General features: G+C 43.4%; 1 protein-coding gene across 13 annotated transcripts in view; it reads right to left on the reverse strand.

The window, feature by feature from the left end:
• The window catches only part of TSNARE1 (t-SNARE domain containing 1), a 449,947-nt gene that overhangs the window by 285,182 nt on the left and 147,142 nt on the right, over positions 1 to 17,623 (reverse strand). For all 13 annotated transcript variants that reach the window (XM_033512481.1, XM_015619054.1, XM_015619058.1 and 10 more), the window contains 2 exons: positions 17,518 to 17,595; positions 10,402 to 10,471 (listed from right to left, as the gene is read on the reverse strand). In XM_033512481.1, coding sequence (XP_033368372.1) covers positions 10,402 to 10,471; positions 17,518 to 17,595 — 148 coding nt within the window. The remainder of the gene's footprint in view (positions 1 to 10,401; positions 10,472 to 17,517; positions 17,596 to 17,623) is intronic.

A 17,623-nucleotide genomic window follows, 5' to 3' on the forward strand; every position in this document is an offset into this window, starting at 1 on the left:
CTTTTCTTTCTCTTTCCTTCTTTTTTTTTTCTGTTTTCACCTGGCATTATCCACTTCTATTTCTCCAAGACATTTTCCCAAAGACCTTCCTTACCTGCCTTACCCAGTTTCACTTCAAACAAGGCAGGAGAAGGGGTTTAAACCAAATTCCCCATGAGTTTCTAGCTCAAGTGCAAGCTGTCCCTGCCCAGGGTGGGGGGTTGGAACTGGATGATCTTTAAGGTTCCTTCCAACCCGAGCCGTTCTATGGGTCTATGATTTCTGACCTCACAGTACTGCTGAACTTGGGAGTGTTATTTGCCAAAAAAACACCTCCTTACTCAGTTTAATCACCCAATGTCCACACAAATAACAGAAAGATCTATTTAACTCCTGGTGTGCCTCCTGCAGTGGGCAGGTGGAGGGGTGTCTGCTCAAAGGGTTCATTCCTGATGGAGCAGAGTGTGAAAGGAGTCATCTATTAAATCACTGCAGGAAAAAATGCAGATATTCGTCCCAGAGTGACTTCCCCAGCAAGCAACAGATCAGCAAATCCTTGTACTCTTTTCTTTCTCTTTCTTCCTTCCTTTTCCTTCCTTTTCCTTCCTTTTCCTTCCTTTTCCTTCCTTTTCCTTCCTTCCTTCCTTCCTCCCTCCCTCCTTCCGCCACTTCCGCCACTTCCTTCCCGCTCCTTTCTGCACCTTCCCTTCATCCCTTCCCCCCTTTCTTCCCCCCTTTCTTCCCTTTATTTTTCTCTCTCTCTCTCTCTTTTCTCTCTCTCCTTCTCTCTTTCTCCCCCAGCACACCTTCCAGAGGATGCTAACTGCACCCACAGACATCCTGCAGAAACATGGGATGGCTCAGCCAGAGCCACGATGATTCCAACAACCATTTGCACATTTGGGCTGCTGTTCCAGGACCCTGGAGGATCCCCTGGGAAAATGAATGTTCAGCTCCACATGGGAATTCCTAAACAAACCTCATCCCACAGGTCCCCCCAGCCAATCAACATGAACTGCGTGGCTGCACTCGGAACAAATGGCATTAAAACCCACCAGAAACGTGCTGTTGTCCTATCCCACCTCCAAGAATTATTTGCTGGCCTTAAAAAATTTACAAAACTTGTACTTGGAGAGCCAGAGGGAAGTCACTCCAGTCAGGATCTCAAGTCATTAGATAAACTTCTTGCCTGTGGATATTTCAACCCAAATATAAAATTATTTGTCCTCTGCAGGCTATGCTAACAGAATGTGATCTTGTCTTGGACTTTTTAAAACTCTGCGGGAGGAGAGAGGTAAAATATCTGAAGCTGATTTGTTTTTCAAGGTGGGGGAGGATGAATTTTTCTCTGTTGACTCAAAACAACAATTTTTAACCTAATCATATCCCACATTTCATTGCTAATACACGAAAATGTCAAAAGACGTAAAGCCCAAATTAAAAAGCTACTATTTTAGTAATATTAAGGAGGAAAATTTGCCTATTTTTTGATGATTAATCTCAGAAAGGCTTCTGAAAAATTAGCAAAACTATCATGATGGCTCAAGAGACGAAAAGAGAAGGAACGTTTTATTCTATTTATTCCTTTGTCCTTCTGTCACCCATAAAACAAAAAAAATAAAAACAACATCAGTGTGAAATCAGCATTTCCCAGATAAACATCTAAGAATAAATTTATGAAAAAAAAAAAAAAAAAAAGAAAAGAACCCAAAACATGACAGTATTTTTACACATAGCAATATTCAGCTACACTTCTGGTAGTGTAAAATTTTCTTGCTACAAATAAAGTACTCGCTGGGGGATGCAGTTGGCTTCCAAAACGGGAGATGGAGGGGCTTGGGAGATAAGGGAGGCAACGTGGATGTCTCAAACGCTGACAGCTGGATGGTGGTGGAGCCAAGCAAGGATTGTTGGTGATAATATTCTGCTGCAGAAGGGCGGTGCAGAGGTAGGGCAGCACTTTTCTGGGAGAAACATCCAGGTTTTCTCTCCTGGAGATCAACACAGCACAGCGCAGGCACAGGAATGAGGTTGGGAATGGGGCATGGGCTGTAGGGGGGATCAAGATCACCTGAGGTCACTGAAGACTCCAGCCCATTTCCAGACAGGTCCAGAAGAACAGGCTGTACATGACAAGTGATTTGCATGGAAAGAGATAAAATAGCAGGAAAAACTGATCTATAAAAGGTAATCCCATGAAGGCATGGGCACCCCAAAACCTGGACACTCCATCAGCTGGATCAACACTGGAGTCAGGACTGGTGATCTCTCTTTCTCCTTCTCTTTCTCCCTTTCTCCCTATGTTTAATCCATCTCTCTCCATTCCCTTTCACCCTACCCCCTTATCCAAAACCCACTCCCTTTTGCTTAGACAGGAAGTCAGGGACTAATTATACTGATTTCAATGCTAAATGTGCAATTTGCTAACGAATCTTTGTGAGCTTGCGTGGCTCCTCTGACTTTTGCCATTTCTTTTGACCACAAGCACCCACAAATCTCGGTGTTCCCTTCCCCTTAAGGGTGGGATGCCACAGGAGTGAGCACTTTTCACCTGGGGCACCAAAGCAGGAATGGGGTGAGGAGAAGGATTATTTTTCCAGTATCTAGTAACTGGCAGAAGATAAAAATCATCTCACTGTTTACCCAGATCTGCGCTCCAAATGGCTTAAAGACCACGGAACACTGCTGCAGATCCTTGGAGGAAATGTGCAAGGACCTGGGCTCGCACAGTGGTAACTTCTCCTGTTCCTCATCTCCCTTGGAGATGTTACAGCCCTGGTGTTTAACCAGCTGGACCCAAAGCCAGTGGGCAAATCTGCAAACTGGAGATGGGAACAAGGATATGTGGGAAGGCTTGGTCTCCAAATCAATGCAGTTTTCACCAGCATCAACTGTGCTATTCTTCCCTTGGCTCTGCAGAGCTCTGAGAAGAAAAACCAGGGGTTCCTGGTGGACAAGCAGGAATTGCCCTTCTGGCCAAGAAGGCCAATGGGATCCTGGGGTGCATCAGGAAGAGCACTGCCAGCAGATTGAGGGAGGTGACCCTGCCCCCCTGCTCAGCCCTGGTGAGGCACAAATGGAGTGTTCTGTCCAGTTCTGGGCTCCTCAGGATGACAGAGATGGAGCTGCTCGAGTGGCTCCAGTGGAGGGCCATGAAGGTGAACTGGGGACTGAAGCACCTCACTTATGAGACAAGGCTGAAGAAGATTGTCCTGTTCAGCCTTGAGAAGAGGAACCAATGCCCAGGAGGTTCCACCTGAACATAAGCAAGAACAACACAACCCACTGTGGTGCCTTCCAGCCTTACTCAGGCTGTGATTTTCTGTGATTCCCTGCACTGAAGAGATGACAGAAACCATAAGCTGAATCATGAAAGCACTGAAAAATTACATAAACAGCAGCAGCAGTAAGAAACCTTCAAGAGATTGTTGGTTATTCCCCAGATGCCACCACTCCTTGTCATCTCCTGGATCATCCATCCCTTGCCACAACGAATAATCATTGTTCTGTCACTAGAGGGTTTAAAATTCCCAGCCTACATCCACAACCCATCTTGGTGTGGGAAAGACACTTTTGCTTTTGGCCAAGGTTTCTGGCCACCTCAGAACTCTGGCAAGGACAATTTTGGGAGAAAAGCACTGAAAAGAAAAAACTTTGCTGACAGATTGATTGGTAGTGGCCATTAGAAACTGCTCGAGCATGTGAAGGGATACTCCAAGGACCTCTCTAAGCAGAGCAGGCGGTTCAAAAGTGTATGAATTTATCATCATTGGAGGATTCTGCAGTTCATCACCAGCTTTTGTAATTTATCACAGGGATGTAACATAGCTGGAGCTCTGGGATTCTTAAGGGTGAGATCTGTCACATAAATACAGATATTAAGGCAGCGAGTGTATTATACAGTTAAATGCAAATGTTGCAATCTGGCAACCCATTTTTACTGCCAAAACCTAGAAGGTTTTTCCTGTCAGAAATTGATGCCAGAAGTGATAAATGGGGGATAGATAAAGTTAATCCGACTGCTTTGAGTTGAACAGGGAAGGTATTACTTTGAAGGGTTTAACATATTAACAGAATCAAAACGACATTTCAAAATATTTATGGAAATCTTTTTTTTTTTTTTAAAGCTTCTACAAGCAGTATAACAAAACCATATAAAACATTATTAAATTCTACCCTTAATTAAACATGCTGACACTTAAAAGCTTCTGTCTGATTTACTTTAACAAATCTTCTTTCTGTAAATTATGACTTTAAACCATCATTCTGCTCTAAATGAATCTGCATTCCAGAAGAATTAAAACCTTTTTAACAGATGTTTAAAAAAAAATAAAAAATAAGCTCTACCTCCAACTTATCAAACATAATGGTAAAACAAGAAAAGAAGAAAGAAACATTATACATAAATGATAAAATTAACTGAGGAAAAAAAGCCTTTACTGTTTCATGTCAGTTCAGAAAAGCTGAGGGTCACGGATTCATCCAGCTCTGCAGCGGGTTGGTGAGGCTTCAAGCCATGAGGAGAATTATTCAGTCTCCCTGGAGCATCCAGAGGAACATGGGAATGTCCAAACCTCACTTTGGTGCAGCTGAGGTACAAATGACCCCACAGCTCCCCCCAAAAAGCCGAGGGTTTATACATTTCTTAGTGCACTCTGAGTTAGGTGGGAACAGACTGAGTCACCGTGATTACTCACCCTGAAGGTGAAATAGCAGTGCCAGTTCCCTCATTTGAATCAGGGACTCACAGGGTGTCCCTTGAGATGTCCCAGGGTGCCACCACTCCTAATGCTGCCATTTCTGAGGGGAAAGAACACCAAGTCCTGTGCCAAAACTGCCAATCCCACCAATGTGTCTCAGACAACCTGGGGCACCTCAACAGCCCCAAGAGTCACCAGTCACATCCTGGGCTGCATCATAAGTGTGGCCAGGAGGTCAAAGGAGGAGATTCTTCCCCTCTGCTGTGACCTCTTGAGACCCCACCTGCAGTGCTGTGTCCAGCTCTGGGGTCACCAACATCAGAAGGATGTGGAGCTCTTGGAATGAGTCCAGAGAAGACCACAATGATGATCTGGGCATTGGAGCCCCTCTGCTCTGGAGCCAGGCTGGGAGAGCTGGCAGTGTTCACCTGGAAAAGGCTCCAGGGAGAGCTCAGAGCCCCTTCCAGAGCCTAAAGGGGCTCCAGGAGAGCTGGAGAGGGACTTTGGAAAAGGGATGAAGTTGCAGGACACAGGAGAATAACTTTGAAGTGAGATGGACAAGTTTAAATTGGAGACTGGGAAGAAATCCTTGGCTGTGAAGGTGCTGAGACCCTGGCACAGGTTTTCCAGATAATCTGTGGGTGCCTCATCCCTGGAAATGCTCAACACCAGGCTGGATAGGACTTTGAGCAACCTGATCTAGTGGAAGGTGTCCCTGTCCATGAAAGGGGAGTGTTGGAACTACAGTCTTTGAGGTCCCTTCCAACCCAAACCATTCCATGATTCTCTGACCTAACCAGGATGATCCAAAGCTTGACAAGAAAATTTAGGCAACCACCTTTATCCTTAAGAGTGTGTAAAAACTTGTGCCAAGCAAGGCTCACAGATGAGTCCAATCCATCCTAAACTTACTGATTCTATCCTGAATATCAACATGTGACAAAAATGCTTCTACAAATCCAGAAAAGCACCTCAGACTGAGCCTGAGAGCATGGAAAAGCTTGTGGCTTCAGTCGTGGACAGGGATGCCTCTCTTCCCAAAAGCAGCCCAAACTGACAACACTTCACCCTAGGCTTCCACCAATTTTAGGGTGGCAAAATAAACTGATGAAGTGATTTTACTGTTCCCCAAAAAAATCTGCTGGTGATCATCCAAATTTCCTGAGGAAGGGTGAGGAAGATGGAATTGCCTTCAATCCCAGCAAAGAATATAGCAATCTACATATGCACATCCAAGGAAAAGAGGTGCTCTCTTAATATTTGACCAAAAAACAAGAGCAGTAATACAAAAGCTGCACTTTCAGTCTCTTCCAGAACTGCTGAGTTCTCTCACCCTGAAGCAGCTCAGATCTCAAACTCAGCTTTCCCACTTGGAAAATACTTTGAATCTCCTTTGTAGACATAGGAATTCTCTGCCATGCACCATCTTAACCAAGATTTTGTATCAGTTTAATCAAAAACCAGGTCTGTTCTCTCACACTGTAGAGATGTAGAGCTGAGCAGTCTCTCAGTTGCAGAAAAAAATCCTACGTGTTTCAATAATGTGCACTTTTAAAAAAAAATTAATTCCAGTGAGGAAAGTAAGGTGGGAGCTAGAAGTATTTTTTTTTTCCCTCAGATCAGGAGAAATCAACATTTTTTATTATTTTTTTTCAGTAAATCTCATCAGTGCTAAAATCTCATCAATGCTAAAAGCCCCAAAAATATCCTACTTATAACTCCTCCTTAAACAGGCAAATTATTCTGCTAGTAATTAGTGAAGGATCCAAAAATGCCATGGAGTGAAGACCCATGGGCTCCATCCCAGAGACACCTGAAAATGGGAATAAGCTGTGATTGTGACTCAATGCTCTTGTCCCTCTTGACCTTGCAATGACACAAGGTCAAATGTGCAATAAGGTGACAAACTCCTCTCTGAGGTAAGCAGTGCAGAAGCCTGGTTTGGAAAGCCTGGATCAGTTCTGCAGCCACCCAGCCTCCAAGGAAAGGCCATCAAGGACCTTTCATCGCCACTTCAAGCTCGGTTTCATGGCTTCCAGGTAGCCAGCAAATGCCTCTCACAGCCTGCTCGCTCGGCCACTTGGCTTGTCTTGAGATCACAATAGGGCAGGGTCAGGTTGTGTGAAAATTAAAGAGTTTTAATTGCTTTTTTCTTCTTCTGATACACCTCTCAGAGAGCATTGTCCAGGTTACAGGGAGGCTTTCATTTCCAGCCACTTTGTGGAGGATGTTGGGAGACCCAAGAGCTACACCAGGCAAAAGAAAGGAGACTGGTTTCCACTGTCTCTTGGAGACAATTCTCTACCTGGGTGCTTAATTTGATTTGCCTAAATTTAAAACTCATTACCTTCAGTGCCTAATGTTGGAGAACCCCCTCATCCCACACACTCTGGCTAAGGAGGCAGATAAATGCCTTGGAAGCCTGGATTATTAAACCAAAGGTCAGAGAGAAAACAAATCAGTTGATTTTTCCTGCATCACTGGAGAAAGCCTCAGCTTTGCCTCCTGGCCTTAGCTCCTCTTCCCAGCTCCATGCACCTTTTTTCCCTTTGATCCCACTCCCTTCCCAATTAATCCAGGGTCAGTTGCATTCAGCCAAGAGCTTTGTATGGGCATTTACATTTCACTTGCCAGCACAGCCAGCTCCAAGCATGCAGCACACAAATATTTGTGCTGGCTCTGGGAAGAGCTCCGACCAGGATTATTCACTTTGTGTCTGATATACACCCTGCTCACAGCAGCAGCCAAGTCTGGCTCACTGACTAGAGCTGGCATTCCATGTGGGATGAACTCTCCCAAATTTACTTGCCACAGATACAATCCTTAATCTGAAAGACTCAGCTCTCAAAAGCAGAGAAACCATTTCAGAAAAGGGAGTTGACCAATGTGACTGTAAGAATCCTGCCCTCATCTGATGCCTTTGTGAGTCCTGTGCTTAAGAGGCAGAAAGTCTGCCTGGATTTGAAAAGGAAGCAGGTAACTCTGGGGATTTTTTCTGTTTTATCAGGGCCCTGAAGATGGGTAAGCAAACAGTTCTGCAGTTTACAATCCAGAGCAGCTGAATGTCCTGTGTGGCAGAACAATTCACCATTAATCCCTATTCCCAAATACTCTGCCTTCCCTCATCTGCCTAATTTTAGGCAGCCTCACTTTAGGCAGAGTGACAGCCACTTAACAAGAAAGTAGAAATTGTGGCAATTTTACTACTTAGACACCCAAAACCATTATCTTTTTCCTAACAGCCAGGGCTATAAACCTGCCAAGAGTTCCCTCACTGCTCCCATCTTCCAAGCTAGAGGGTGTTCAAGGAGACACATGCATCAGCCTCTGAAGGAGAGGGGTCAAGTGGCAGAGGAGGAAGATTAAGCCATGATTTGCAGCTGGGGAAGCAGAAATCACTGCCCCAAAGGTCTCACCTGAAGAGCTGACCCTCCTGAGCGGAGATCTATGCAGCCCTGCCAGCTCCAGTGATTCATGGCACGCTGCTTTCTGCTGCTGCAGCTCTCACCAGAGTCAGGCAGAAGTTGTTGCAGAGCACTCGAGGCTGTTTGCCTGAATCTGGTGATGAGAAAGGGAGGCACTGGAAGGGCAGGATGGCAGACAGGGAGGGTTGAGGGGAGGGGAGCTGCTGGTCCTCCTCAGCAGAGCACCCTGGTTCTTCTCCGTATGGAGATAAAAGAATTTAATGGGAGACTCCCCATGGGGAGTGGGGATGAACGAGGAGACAGCTGGAGGAATTCTGGGGCTGATAGGGATAGGAAAACACAGTTAAAATTTTAAAAAGCTGCATTTAACTATCTGGACAATTAACAATAATTCCAAGATCAAAAAATAATTCGTTCAATTAGTGCCTTATGCATGTATTTATGTAACTGCTCAGAAAAGAGGAAAATTATCCATCCATGTTTCTGGAGTGCTCTGAAGAGTCGAGGAATTTATTCTTTAATTTAAAAAAAAAACAAAACAACAGAATAGTTTAGGAGAGCAAACACAATATCTGCATGATAGTCTTTCCTTGGTTAAGGATCTCCAGCAGTTATTAAGGTGCTTTGTGCTTCAAATAATTTTGTACGTGTAAACATCTTTCTTGATTACATCGATCTCCACAGGCTGACTTTTTACTCTTACATCCTCTCCAATCTCCTAAATTTATTTTCAAATCTTCTGACTATTACTATTACTATTTTTAATCCTCTGGTTTGCAAAAGAGAGTATATGTGAATTAGGGCAGATCTGATGAAAGCAATGGATTGGAGAGAAAAGGGGAGACATTGCAAACAGGTCTGAGAGTTTATGTTGTATAGAGAAGGTCAGTAAAGCCCATCAGGCAAATAAAGAAATAACCCCCAAAGCCTCCTCTTTCTTCACAGCCAAACCTCAGCAGGAACAGCAGTCACACCCATGGAATCAGAGACATATACTAAACAGTTAATTTTTGCCTGCAAGCTGCTTGAAGGAAGGCACTTTTAATAAATTGCGATACATTTGGGGAAGTCATTTGAATTCTGTAATTAGCACATGTACAATGACAGCGAACTGTGTGTGTTTGTGTGTACACAGCTCTGGAAGAGGGAGTTTAATGAACTGTGTCTCCTGCAACTGCAAATCAAGTTTCATTTTGTCAGTGCTGTGCCACATGATGCTGTGATGCAGCTTCCAACACCACAAAACACTTTTCCTCCTATAAAATATCCTCTCCCTACTTTTTTTTTTTTTAATTTTTTATTTTTTTTCATAGAACCATGGAATGTTTTGGGTTGGAGGGGTTCTTAAAGATCACTTGGTTCCAGTACCCCTGCTATGGACAGGGACACTTTCTACTACCCCAGGTTGCTCCAAACCCTGTCCAACCTGGCCTTGGACACTTCCAGGGATGGAGCAGCCACAGCTTCTCTGGGCAATCTGTGCCAGGGCCTCACAGGAGGGAATTTCCTCCCCATAGGGAAGAATTTCTTCCCAATATCCAATCTACACCTACTGCCTTTCAGTCTGAAGCCACTCCCCCTTGTTCTGTCACTCCATGCCTCTGTCACAAGTCCCTTTTCTCTTTCCTTTGGGTTCATGGACCTTGGCCAAGTAGAACTTGGGGGGTAAAAGAAAAGAAAAAAGCCACAGAGACATCTGTTTTGGTTTTATCTCCAGCCAGCAGCTAAGCTCCCTCAGCTGCTCATTCAGTCTGTACTCGCTGCTGGGGTGGGGTGAGAGGCAGGAAAGGCCTGGACTCTCTGTAAGAACTGCTCAGCAGTAACTAAAATATCCCTGGATTATCAACACTGCTTTCTTTATAAATCCAAACTATAGTCTCAAACTGGATACTGTGAAGAAAATTATCTCCATCCCAGACAAAACCAGCACAGTTTCCTACTCCGGCTTCACTTCAAAAAATAAATACCCACCACCCCCAACAACAAAAAAACAACCAAAACCAAAATAACAATGTCTCCAAGAACCACAGAATGCCTTCTTTCAGCATGGGTCATCTTTTTTGTGTTATCTCCACACCATTCTCTGCCACCTGAAACCAGCACAAGCAAAGCTTTATACGATCAATACACATCCTACCACCATTAATCACCAACAGGAACAGAAAAAAACAAAGCAATCCTGACAAAAAGGGGTCCAGCTATAATAAAAGGATGGAATAAAGGGTGAGGATAGATGAGGGGAAAAAATGAAAAGGCTGGGACAAAGAAAGATCTGCAACAATTTAAAATAAACTCACAGTCCATCCTGCAGCTCTTGAGTATCATTTGAGGTGCCCAGGGATCGAAGACTTCTTTCCAGAGAGGTCACTGTCAACAGCAGAGAAAGAGAAGATAAAGAAACAGCACACCTTTTCAGAGGAAAAAAAAAAAAAAAATTGAATTTTTGTTCAGGTGTTTGTCTTTTAATTTAATTTAATATTTTTTTAAAAATGCAATGAAGTGTTTGAACAAGTAACCTGTGAGAGAAAAGGGACATCTACCAGTAGCCACTGCCACAGAATGATAAATTGGGTCCTTTGGAAGCATAAATGGTGAATCCATGTATGACATGATGGAATATGACCCCTTGTCAGGAAAACCTCTGTTCCATGGACCCTGCACAGATCTCTGGCTCTTCCAGCCTTGAGCTGACACAGAATTGTGCATTGAACATTTCCAGTTGGAAACGTGCCCCTGGTGAAGAGGCAAGAAATTGAATAATAACTATTTATTGCTCTGAATAATAATAATAAAGGGACAGAACGCTGATGTCTACTCTGATATCTCCCATCTTCTTGTTCAAGATGCTAACACTCAAAATGTTTTCTGTCTTTTGGCTCAGAAAAAATGGAGAATGATCTTCTGTGTTTGTGCTCAACATATTCTTGGGCTTTTCCATCAGGAGAGAATATCCTAAAAGCAACTGGAAGGTGCAAACATGATCTGCTCTGTAATTTGCAATTACTTCAGATTTAAAAAATATCTATGTGTGTGTATATAAAAGCAGAAAACTAGGAGTACTGTTGTCTTTTTCCACTCTTGAATTTCACTGTCTTAATTCACTTTCAAATTAACAACAGGTCACTACCTTTGGATTTAGCACAGCCAGCAAGCAAAGCACTTCAAGATTTCCCCCAATGAAACATGTTAAATAAATTACATTCTTGATATTTACATGTGGGATTTCTCTCAGGACGTTTCCAACTGTAAAAACCCATAACCTGTTATCAGTCACGCTTCAGTATTTAAGGATAGAAAGAAGAACAGATTAAAAACATGGCTCAATTATTTCGGCAGAAATTTAAGAAATCCTCTGTTTTAATGACTCTGCAGACTTGGACTTGGCCTGTAGTTTTGAACAAGTCACTTAATTATATTTCCACTGACAGTCAAAATCCACTCTTCTCTTTTGGGCTCTGCTGGCTTGACACCAAAAGTCACAAAGCAGCATAAAAAGTAACTAATGTGCCTGAACTACATGAATATTCAAAAAAACCCCTTTGAATAGCACCATGTATTTCCACCAGTGCTAGTTCTCAATAACAGATTTTACTGCAGAGTTTGGAGATTCAATAAGATAAAGCCTCAAGGAATTGTCTATAACTGAGCTAATAATTATTCTTCTTTGCTGGAAGCACAATGTTTTAAAGAAGAAATTGGAAGTTTTCACCAATAACCACTTGCTTCTGTAGAAGGACAGTACTGGCCCTGCAGAGATCCCATGGATACTATAATTCCCTCTTTCCCTCTCCACAATCCTAACAAATCAATTTCCCATACAATATTCATGCTGTCCAGTTCAAACACAAAATTTTTCATCAATTAAAAATCCTTCTGGACCCATCAACCCTTTGGAACAAAGCAGAATGTGGTCCTTGGAGAACAGACAGCAAGACAAGGTGAAGAAAGGACTTGTGTGGACACTGAATTTGTAAGAACCAGTTAATGTCATGTGTGCAATCCCAGAACAAAATCAGCAGCTACAGCCTCCATGAACCTTTCTAACCTGACCTGAGAAAATAAGGACAATTCAAAGTGAGTTTTGCTGAAGCTGCTTTGGAGATGATTGGACAGGAAAGAAGTTTTGCTACTGAACAGAACAGTTCAAGACTTCAGACTCATGCCATTTCACACTGAGGTAAACCCAGAAGCTGACAGATTTGTTCAGCATTTTGGAAAGCCTGCGAAAAGTTGAAAAGAATATGAGACATGAATGAAAGAGGTGAGGAAAGTGTTTGTCAGTTAGATGAGAATGTGACCTGGATTAAGTTCTTATCTAATAATTTTATCAAATATTCCAATTCAAACATACTAGTTAGAAAACTAAATAAATGTCAGTTGTCCCAAAATGACAAGATATGCACTCTGGAGGATCAGAGGTTGCCATTTGCTATAGCTCTTATCTGGAAAACAGCGGGACTAAGGCTCCAACATGAGTTTCCTGAATCTCAGGAAAGCCAAAAGCATCCTGGGCTGCATCAAAAGAGGAGTGGCCAGAAGCTCAGTGGAGGTGATTCTCCCCGTCTGCTCTCCTCCGATGAGACCCCACCTGCACTGCATCCAGCTCTGTGGCCCCCAGCACAAGAAGGATGTGGACCTGTTGAAGAAAATCCAGGTGGCCATGGAGATGATCACGGGGCTGGAGCATCTCTGCTCTGAAGCCAGGCTGGGACTGCTGGGATTATTCAGCCTGGAGAAGAGAAGGCTCCAGAGAGAGCTCAGAGCACCTTCCAGTGCCTAAAGGGGCTCCAAGAGAAATGGAAAGGGACTCTGGACCAGGGCATGATGTGATAGGACAAGCAGGAGAGGATTTACACTGATGGAGGACAGGCTTAGATTGGATAATAGGAAGAAATTCTTTACTGTGAGGCTGGGGAGGCCCTGGCTCAGGTTGCCCAGAGAAGCTGTGGCTGCCCCAACCCTGGAAGTGTCCAAGGCCAGGTTGGACAGGGCTTGAAGCAAGCTGGGAGAGTGGAAGATCTCCCTGCTTATGGCAGGGGGTTGGAACCAAGTGGTCTTTAAGGTCCTTTCCAACCCAAGCCATTCTGTGATTCTACAATCAAATCTGAGCTACTCCCAGTTAAATCTAACTTTCTTTGACCAAGAATAAATTCATCAAAATCTCTGCAGTTCCTGTGCTGGATGTGGAAAATCTCTCTCAATGTACCAGTTCTGGTCATGTGAGCAGTAATTTGACCAGAGGAGCAGAACATCAAGCTTTGCTGGAAGGATGTGTGAAGCCATTCGTAAAACAGGAATCTTATTTTAAAAGTCTTGTTCTTTTTGTTATTAAAAAGCACGCCCTAGTCCTCCAGAATGAGACACATTCACAAGGCATGAGTGATGCTGGGGCTGCACTGATTTCCTGCACTGAGAGCTTGGACCCCCATTGCCTGTGCCAGTTCATTCCTTAAATCAATGGGGGATAAAAAACCATCCTGGGATGGCAGTGGAGACCCTGTCACACCTGAGGGATGTGGAAAAAATCCTCTGCTTAGCCTTTAGACCGAGGAAATGGGACTGCACGTGGCACCGACCTGTTATGGGCCATCATTAATGAGTGAGGAGCAGGAATTAGAGAGGCAAGAGACCCATCAGAGAGGTCAGGTTCTCCATCTGGGCAGCTCAGGTCTGATTCCTCCAGAATATCCTCCACTGATCAGGCAAGATGCACCAGAGCAACTCCACTTAGGAGTGTTATTTATTGCACTTATTTATGAGATACTTACTAAGAGGCAGCTAAAAGCTGCACATGAGAAAAAAAAAATATGCAAAGTCTTGATAAAAGTATAGGTGAAAAAAAAAATAATAAAAGCCATAAATGAGACAAATTCAGGCAGAATTCGAGCTCCTGTTTGTGTCCTGATAGGAAAATCAACTAAATTTAAAAACCCAAAAACATGAAAGCGACAACCTGGTCTACTGGAAGGTGTCCCTGCCCATGGCAGGGTGTTGGGACAAGATGACTTTTAAAGTCCCTTCCAATCCCAAACAATTCTGTGACTCTATGATTCCAGGAACCTTCCCCATTTTCAGCAGGAACAGCCCCAAAAGATTAAGAGAAAGAAAGCAATGCAAAGATTAGGGAAACTCTTCCTCTACCCCTCCATACTTCTGTAAGAAATGGCCGTAAAAAAAAGTCAATAAGCTCACGACCCAGCAGGAGAGTGATCCAGTAGCACATAAACAGAACCAGCTGTCCTGGCTAAGATTTTTATTCAACAAATGACGGAGATTTCCATTTTCCTGGCAGAAAAGGGGAACAGGAAGCATTTATATGTGAGAATAATCAACTCAGAGCTATGAAATCCCCCTTGGTCAGGAAGCAAGTCCTGAAGTTCCCAAGAAGAATTGAAATCACCCCAAAGGCTCAGAATTCTGTAAAAAGAATAAGGACAGCAAAGAGGGACAAAGCACACAGTGTTTATTACTCCTGCAGTGTTTCTCAATAAAATTCAATGGCGCTTTAAAATCCTGGGACAAAGTTGACTTCTTGTTTCATTAAAAATAGTCATTCCCCAAAGACATAAAAGGTATTGCTGAGATTGGCCACAACCTGGGATTTTTAGAATCTAAACAACAAAAAGCACAACATGGCCAATTCCTGACAGCTCGGAAGAGCCTGGCCAGGGGTGAAGTCACAATTCCTGGGAGTGTTCAAAAACAAACCAACAAGGCATTTCCCAAGGTTTAGTGGCCTTGGTGTCATTCAGTCAAAGCTTGGACTTGGAGATCTTGGAAGTCTTTTCCAACCTTAATAATTCTATAACTCCACGATTCTATGATCTTCAGCACCCCAAAAAGGATCAGGAACATTTCAGGTGCATGGTTAGATCTCCAAACACAATGGGGAACCTGAAGAACCTCAGAGAGGCTGCAGCAAGCCAGGAAACAAAGGGAAAGAGGAGCTGTGATAGGATTTATGCAATTTTTAGGATGTTCAAGACACCATGCCCAGCACAAGAGAAGTAACCCCATCATCTGGTGAGCATCTGGAACGCAGCTGCCTGTTCCTTGCTCAGCCACTTGTGTGGTGCTACACAAACATCATTGACCTATTTTCCATGCTCCAAGTCAGAGCTTCCTGAGTTTCCTGAAGAGACCTTACAGCACAGAAAGAATCATGGGCATTCTTCCCCATTTTCTAACCCTTAAAAGTTCTTTACCTAAAGTGAATTAGCTCTGCTAAATCTTAACAGTACACTCAGCAGCCTTCTCCTGAAAATCTCTAACCACGTTTTGGGGGAAAGACTATAAAAAATAAACTGAGTGAAACTGATTTTGTCAGGCAAAAAATAATACAGGTAGTGAACAGAGGAACAACAGAAGAGTATCTTATGGGCATTCCTTCAACCTGAAAGCACTTTAAAAGGCATTATAGATTCATAGATTCATAGATTTTAAAAGCCAGAGAGAGCAATTCTGATTATCCAATCTGATCTCCTCCCATAAAATTCTGTCCCATCAGTCCCACATCAAGACTGTGGACTGCAGCTGGACTAAAGTATATCTCATAAAAAAGACATTTGAATCTTGATTTAAAGGTTCATGGCAAAGCCAAATCCTCCAAGCCCCTTCCATAAGCAGTTCTAATGGCTGGTCATCCTCATACAGAAGGACTGAATTTGTCTAGTTTTAACTCCTATCTCCTGATCTCCTTCTGTGTGAGAACAATAGATTAATGAGCCCCTTGCTATCTATTTAATGTCTTTCTTCCTAGAGAGGTGCTTACACACCACGATCGAGTCCTCTTAGATGTCTCAAACAGAAATTTGGTTGGCATGAATTTTAAAGTCTGATTTTCAGATGTCAAACAGTTTTGGCTTTTTTCTGCACCCTCTCTATTTTTGCAATAGTTTTAAGTGCATGCATTGTCATTATCTGCTTCACAGAGCAGTTCAGGCAACTCTTAAAAGGAAACACATCATCACCATCTCAAGAGGAGAAGTAACAATAACAGAGGTTGTCTAACATGAACTGAAGGGGTTAAGTCAATTCTAACAAAGAATGAAAACAGAAATTGGGTTGTGGTATTTTGAAAGAGATGTGCCATTCACCTTTAGGCTTTCTCAGGATAAAACTCCACCATAGAAGGAGTTGTGATTAAAGCACAGGGGCACATCAAGTCAGCCCTAATCTGTCCAGTTTGGACAAGAACAGCACACACAGACTCACCAGAAGGTTCAGTCTGAGCCCTCATTTTGGAAGTAGAAGTGCTACTACCGCTCATCACTGGCATTGTCGAATTAAAACTATTGGTGCTGGAGCAGCCAAAACTGCTAATGCAGGTTTTTCTGTGTGTTATGGTGTGGTTTTTCACCCACCTGCCAGCCAAGCACCCATGACCACAACTGGGAGGTTCAAGCTGCCACAGTGGCCATAATCCCATTTTTACATGGGATGTGTGTCACCAGTACAAGGGTCACCAACCCCTTGTAGTTATAGAAAAACTGGTGCTTGAATTTTCCTGGCAGAGGGAGCACACACAACTCATCAAAAGTACAGACAACTACATTTTAGAAGTTTTTGATTCCCATCCTTGTTTTAACAAGGATCACTTGCTACAGCAACCAGGGCTCCACCCCTGGGTCACAGTGGGGAAGAATTACACAAATAAGGAGGCACTAAAACCCTTTCCCTGAACCTAGGCTAGGTTCCTCTCTGTCACCCAAGACAGAAAGAACAGACACAGAAGCTGTCCAGGTGACTCCAAAGCAATTTCAAGGTCTTTCTGTAAAATCAGCACTGAAAATTTCAGATGCCTGTCTGACACTGCTGTATTTTACAACTGGGGTACAATGGCACTGCCTTCCACTCAGCAAGGTTACTTTTTATCTGTCTGCAAGATAAATTCCTCCAGCCTAACCCCACGAAACTGATGAGCAAGAACTTGTTTCAAACTCTGCATCTCTAGGGGCTGGGGAGATAGGAGCAGCAAAAGCACCCCTGCCCAGCCACAGAGTGGAGAACAGCAGAGTTTTGGTTTTTCTAAGGGAGATAGATGTTTTGCAAGCTCATGTGACAGGCTCTGAACACAGTAGTGCTGCAATGAAAATGAGCCTGCCTTGTTCCACCTTTCTGAGCTCTAGCTCTCTATTGTAACAGATGACATAATTAAAAATAGAAAAAGGATGTGGTCTTAGCAAGGATTGGAATATGTCTGTGCCTGTTGGATGGAACATATGGTGGAATATTTTTACATCTTATAAGGAGCTGTGTATTGGACATGTGCTGCTGCTCATGAGATGCAGCAGCAGAAAAGCTGCATTAATATTTGCTCCCTGACAAGAGGAGCTGCCAGGGGCCGTGTCCATGCTCAGGAATCATCAGCAGGACGGCATAGAATGCACCAGGAAACCTTTCATTTTACGCACCATTGGAGTTAATTCGGAAGACATTGGCTGAAGTCTCCTGAAAAAGTTCCTGCAGTTCGCTGGGATCAATCTGGGTGGCTGTGAAGAGAAGAACAGAGAACAAATT

The sequence above is a fragment of the Parus major genome, chromosome 2, assembly GCF_001522545.3.
Source record: "Parus major isolate Abel chromosome 2, Parus_major1.1, whole genome shotgun sequence".
In the NCBI taxonomy this organism is placed as follows: Eukaryota; Metazoa; Chordata; class Aves; order Passeriformes; family Paridae; genus Parus; species Parus major.